This window comes from Cupressus sempervirens, chromosome 3 (genome assembly GCF_028749045.1).
Source record: "Cupressus sempervirens isolate cs-2001-9-10 chromosome 3, ASM2874904v1, whole genome shotgun sequence".
Classification (NCBI taxonomy): domain Eukaryota; kingdom Viridiplantae; phylum Streptophyta; class Pinopsida; order Cupressales; family Cupressaceae; genus Cupressus; species Cupressus sempervirens.
The window spans coordinates 1,061,874,371-1,061,880,481 of record NC_143120.1 but is presented as its reverse complement, the minus strand read 5'-3'; the positions used below and the strand labels follow the sequence as shown (position 1 = coordinate 1,061,880,481).

At 36.9% G+C, this 6,111-nt stretch overlaps 1 protein-coding gene across 1 annotated transcript; it reads right to left on the bottom strand.

Annotated features, from left to right (window-relative positions):
* Positions 1–1,743: 1,743 nt before the first annotated feature.
* Positions 1,744–4,627, bottom strand: LOC149570398 (uncharacterized). Its single transcript, XM_089823044.1, has one exon. It carries the CDS (start codon positions 4,232–4,234, stop codon positions 2,276–2,278), a length of 1,959 nt encoding a protein of 652 aa, XP_089679170.1. The 5' UTR covers positions 4,235–4,627; the 3' UTR covers positions 1,744–2,275.
* Positions 4,628–6,111: the final 1,484 nt, after the last annotated feature.

Below are 6,111 nucleotides of genomic sequence, written 5' to 3'. Positions count from 1 at the left end.
TCATTGAAGGGGAACAATTATACTATTGTTAGCCTTTTCCTTTACGAAAGGGTGACACAGGTTTGTTCTCTTACCCAAAAACAAGAAAATATGTATAGATATGAACAAAAATATTTTAGAAATATACTCAATTTCCCACATAAATATACATCATTTATTATTAATACATAAATAAAACATTTAATTGAAACAAGTTTGAATTATATGAAAATTAAATTGGGTATACAAATCTCACTAATTCAATAATCTAATTTTTGAAATGAATATTCTCAAACATCATTCAATTTGAATAGTTAAAGGTAATCTTGACCAATACAAATAAGACATATATTTTCTAAATTTTATTGTAGACAAAGTATAAAGTTGTTATCGATCGATCATTAAACTCCATTATTTTAAAATTATAGTATATATAAGAATTCCCTTAAGCTATTAACCTAACAAACTTATCCAAATTGTTAATGAGACTATTTATATGTTATATAAATATTGAAATTGATTTTAATAATAAAAAATTTGTAGCTCAATTGCTTGAACACAAGCAATAAAGGTGGAGGTGTTCCTTGATTGGGCCATATGTGGTGTGTTCCTTGATTATGTCATCTCCAAGGTTTGGAACCTCTTGCATTATATAAAAACAACAACCTAAAGGACTTTGGAATAATGGATATCCTTACTCAAAGGACTTTGATAGAATGGACACCCTTCAATCATTGCCTGTTAGCTAAAGAGGTATTAGCACAAGATTGTATCCTAAACAACACCTTTGGTAGAATGGACATTCTTCAATCCTTCGCTCTCATTTGTAAAAATATCAGTACAAGCTTATATTTTTATAGAAAATAATAAAAACTAACTTATAAATGATATAATTCCTTCTAACAAAATAAATTCATACATAATATAATTTCAATATATGCTTTTGGATTTGATTATGTGTGTTTTGTTAACATCAATGTTTCAAATCACATAATGTTATCTATCATCTTACATTTGCCTTATTTCTTGCACTCTCTTCCATCCTATGATAGTAATCTCTGATCTAAAACATTAATATTAAAAAACTCACTATCAAATTTTAAAATTTACATTATTAATTTTAATAGATTGTAAAAATCTGATTACATTTTTTCTATATATTTATACAATTTTATATCTGTATTTAGATGCCTATATCTAATTTGATCAGAACTCATAGTTATTCGATTGGAGGTTTTCCCATGGCTGTAATACTTGAATAAACATCATTGTAGAAGCGTTGAAGTATCAGTATTATACCCACCAACTATATAAGTTGATAAAACTGGCCAACTCTCTTCTAACATATCTTGTTCTTTATAGAATTTTGGTGATTCTGTGCAGAAGATGTCAAATAGATGACAAAGATTAACGGCCCAAGTCAACAGTGGAGTTCTGCCATCAGTTCAAGCTAATTAGTTGGTATTGCCATCTTATTTTAAGTGAGTCTACTTTAAATTTTTAGAAGCTATCATTCATAGTTGGTAAGTTTTTGTTTTTATAATATTTATAATCAGTATTTGTGCTGGTACGTGATGTAATATGTTTGTTAATGGTAGGGATTATGCACTTTGTGAATTGACTAATATTTTAAAACACCTTATTTAAAAAAAGAAATAGTACCATTTAGACATAACAAAATATTAATTAATTACAACAATCAATATTAAACAAAACAGTAAAAACTTGAACTTCAAACTCATAACGTTCTAAAATCATCATAAATGCTCAAACTAATAACGCTCTAAAATCATCATAAATGCACTGAAAGCCTACAGTTTTACAGTTTCATAAATTCTGTAAAAACCAAGTTAGTAAAGTTTGTCTACGACGTACTCTTCCTCTTGGCTTCCATTTTCTTTTGATTCACTTAATCTCAGAAACTAAAGAACTTCAAAACAACATTTAGAGCAATAATTGAGCTAATTAACCAATTCCTATCAATTTTAAATCTATCAACCTCAGTTTTTACTGTATTCCCCTATCTCTACTGAAGAACAGGTAAGCAAATTGCAGGGTGTATGCCAGATATGGATTTCATGTCCACTGGTCATAGCTCAGCTGTTAACATCAATTCCCCTCAGTGCTGAAACAAAATGATGAAGCTGCACTTAAAATAGTTGAGTTCTTCTGCTCACAACTGAGACAGAGACAACCAGAATCCCCTTTTTAACGGAACATGATATGCCATGGATCTTCAATGGAAGCCATTAAACATCATGTCATGGAACTTGAATGGAAGAAAAGATCCTAGGCATTAGCCAAATTCTCTTTTTATACTCTCTGCTTCATCATCTGGACCTACAGCAACATTCATGTGGGTCGTTCGTGTTTGCTGAGGCAAGGAAAGGAACCCATCCTTTTGAATCCGCCATTGGCTGTACAAAGGAAAAAGGTATTTACTGAAATCAATCTCAGAGAAAAAATTGTTTACCAGATCACTACGAACGGGCTCTGCAGCTTTGCCATTATGCTCTGGTTCGTACTGATCATCGTGACAAGGAGCGGGCAGGTTGAGATCGATCAGCTGACCTCCATTACGGGGTAACACAGATTTCTTCAAAGATTTCTTCTCCTGTTCAACCCTTTCCTGCATTTGAGAGCCATGAATCATGGCGGTACTGGTGGTCCTATGGCACCTCTTGTGACCACCCAGAGCTTGTCCAGATGAGAACTTCCTCTCACAAATTGAGCATTCATGAAGCCTTTCTTTTACGGAAGATCCATTGTATGTTACTACTTCTCGGCCCCATTTTTTCTTCTCGGGGAGAAGATCAGAGTAGGGCTCTTCTTTAATGGGCCTTATTTCCCCATGCTCATCCCCAGTCCCGATTTCCTCTTCTGAGCAGCTGCTTTCGTTTACAATTCTAGGAGGGGCAGAGCAGTTGTAATGGTGGTTGCTTGCTCGGTGCCCTCCCAAAGCTTGAAACGAAGAAAATACTCTTGGACAAGTCCTACATTTGTACTGCTTACCATTTCCATCAATCTTATCACTGAATTTGGATTTCCCTTCAACTACTACACCCATTCCATCAATCTTATCGCTGAATTTGGTTTTCCCTTCAATTACACCCATTCCATCAATCTCATCACTGATTTTGATTTTCCCTTCAATTACTCCATCGATCTTCTCACTGCATTTCGTTTTCCCTTGAATTTCACTGACTCCATCGATCTTATCACTTGGGAATGTGGTTTTGCTTTGAGTTACACCAATCCCATCAATCTTATCAATGAATTCGGTTTTGGCTTGAATTACCTCTCTGGATTTCTCCAACGAGCTGCTTTTGCCCGCCATGGCGAGCATTACCAGGCAATTAGCCATGTCTTCCTCTTCGTTGTACTGGGAATGACATTCATCTGAACATTTCACTCGCTTTGAACGCTTGCCCTTCGCCGCTGGTCGCAGTTGGATCTGTGAAACAGGGCCCTGCTTCTTCTCCTGCTCCAAGATTTGTTCTGGATTGCATCCCGAATGGCTGCACTTCATGTGGGCGAGCAGAGCCTTCCATGAAGAGAATTCCTCTCCACATTCATCGCAGGCCCGTGAACTGGTAACCATTAATGCCGGCCGACCATCCTCAAACATTCCGGTGAGCAGAGCCCCACTCTGCTCCGCCAACACCCAACTCCGCTTACGATTCGTACGCAGAGCATACGCCAGGTGATTTGTACTCTTTTTCAAATCTGTCCCCTCTTGCTCTGGACCTTCAGAGCACCCATTAATGGCGGCCTCTGCACTGATTTCTCTCGAATCCGATTTCTCACAACCTCCATGAATTCTCATATGCCCACTCGGATTCAATTTCTCACAATCTCCATGGATTCTCATATGCCCCCCACTTGGATTTGATTTCTCACCGTCGCCATGAATCTTCATATGCACCCCACTTGGATTCGATTTCTCACTCTCTCCATGAATTCTCATATGCCCATTCGGATTTGATTTCTCGCTGTCGCCGTGAATTCTCATATGCCCACCAAGAGCCCTTCCGCATGCGAACCGCCGCTCGCAAATCTTGCAGAAATGCTTAAAATTTTCCGCTGCTTCAATCTGTGCTCTTCCGGTGAATTTCCCATTTTGCAGAGACATTGCATAATTATGCTCACCGCCAGAATTTCCCGTGTCAAAATCAGAGAGCCGCCGCTGTTTTTCCAAGGACATTTCGGTGGTCTTGACGTTCTGTGAGTCCATGAATTGGCATAGAGCAAACATGGCATCTGAATCTTCTGAGATCTACAGTGCATTTAAACGGCACCGCTAGTCAATATCTGAGACAGCTGGCGAAGCAAGATGCAGACTTAACTCTTACCTTAATTCCGTTCAGGAGTGTGTATACATTCTAAATATAAACAAACGGTGAAGAATCAAGGAAGAGATTAGAGAACAGAAAGAAAAAAATGGGAAAAGTTGGTGAAGCGGAGTTGCAACCGCAAGCGGTAAGTGCAACACACACTATCTTCAGAATCAGCGGCGTGAGCAAAGCAAAACGTTGATATTCTGTTTATGAAGTGAGTCCAACTGCAGCACTGCTCTTTTAACACCCTTCTCACCAAACTCACCATTTTGTATTCTGTCAACTTCCCAACTAACTCACTGCAAGCTACACCTCACCCGTCCCTTTTGCAACACAGACGCCCATATGATGGGGTTAAGCCATCTTGGTATCCTAATTATTAATCATTTATAAGACGAATCAAACTAGTCAAATTTACAAGGTCTTATGTAGGATTGTGTGATTTATATGAGAATGCTTAATGGTGCCATTTTATGTGGAGAATAGTTGAGTACAATAGTTTTCAAAACATACTCAATAATAGTTAAAATTAAATATTTCACGGTATGCGATACTTCATAGTTCAAAATTAAATACTTCATAGTTCACATGGCTTGATTACTATCAGTGAAAGATATAGTCTATTTTCTATCTATAAAAGCACTCAAGGGTGCTTTACAATAAGCGCAAGTAAATATGTTCCATAGATATTAAAGAACCATGTGGGAGGAAAGTGTCCCAAGGTTAGACATACATGACCTAGTCTGAGGCATTAGAATTACCAAATCAAATCTTGAAAATCCCCAATCAATTATGTTGGTGTGAAAAGGGTTATACTCTAGTTGGCTCCCTTGTAGCCCCTATTCACACCTTAGTAGTTAAGCTTATTTAGACGGTTTCTATAGAACGCTTTATACCCTATCTCTTTTTGACTACGCCTTCTTAGATTACACCTTTCCTTTATAAGAAATGCTCTTCTTGCATAGTGTAACAAGCATCTTGTGAATGTTGTATTCATATTATGCAAGCACAAGTAAAGATGTTCCATATATCTTGAAGGCAAAGTTCATAAAATGATGGAACCATGTGGGAGCAAATTGTTAATCATTAGGGTTGTTGTTGTACCAAAAGTTCAACTTGTAATGCACAATAAAACCACTAGAAGTTTATAGAAGACACATGAGGTGGTTAAGCCATATTGTCAACCCCATGAGGGATTTTGAACCACTGTCAACAACCCCCCTTCCAACATCATTCTTTGTGACTTGCTTAGATTCAAACCTGTAAGCAAGCTCATATATCACTTGTTAATTGCTAGCATTGCAGTTGCACCAAAAGATCAACTTGTCAATTCCCAATACAACCACTACACTTATAGAAGACACATGAGGTGATTAAGCCATGCTATGAACTCCAAAAGGGACACTAGCCTACCACCAACACAAGGTGCCCCAAGACAAGATCACATACATGACCTAGTCTAAAGCATCAAAATTTCAAATGAAGTCTCTCAAATCCCTATCTAATTCTTTGTTGGTGTGAAATGGATCATTCTCTAGTCAGATGTCGTCAAGAAACTATTCATACCTTAGTAGTTAAGCTTACTTCGCTAAATTCTAGAGAAAGCCTTGCATTCTTATTTCTTTTTGTCTTATTTCATATGATTATAGGACTTGTCTTGATCTTATTCCTTTTTAGATTACACCTTGCCTTTATAAGCAATGATCCTCTAGCATATTATAACAAGCATCTTGTGAATGGTGTACTCATATTGTTTCTTGATAAGTGGAATATCAATTTCTTTGAGTTGCTTCTT

Coding starts and splice junctions, on each gene's coding strand:
- LOC149570398 (XM_089823044.1), bottom strand. CDS start 4,234: ATGTTTGCTCTATGCCAATTCATGGACTCACAGAACGTCAAGACCACC.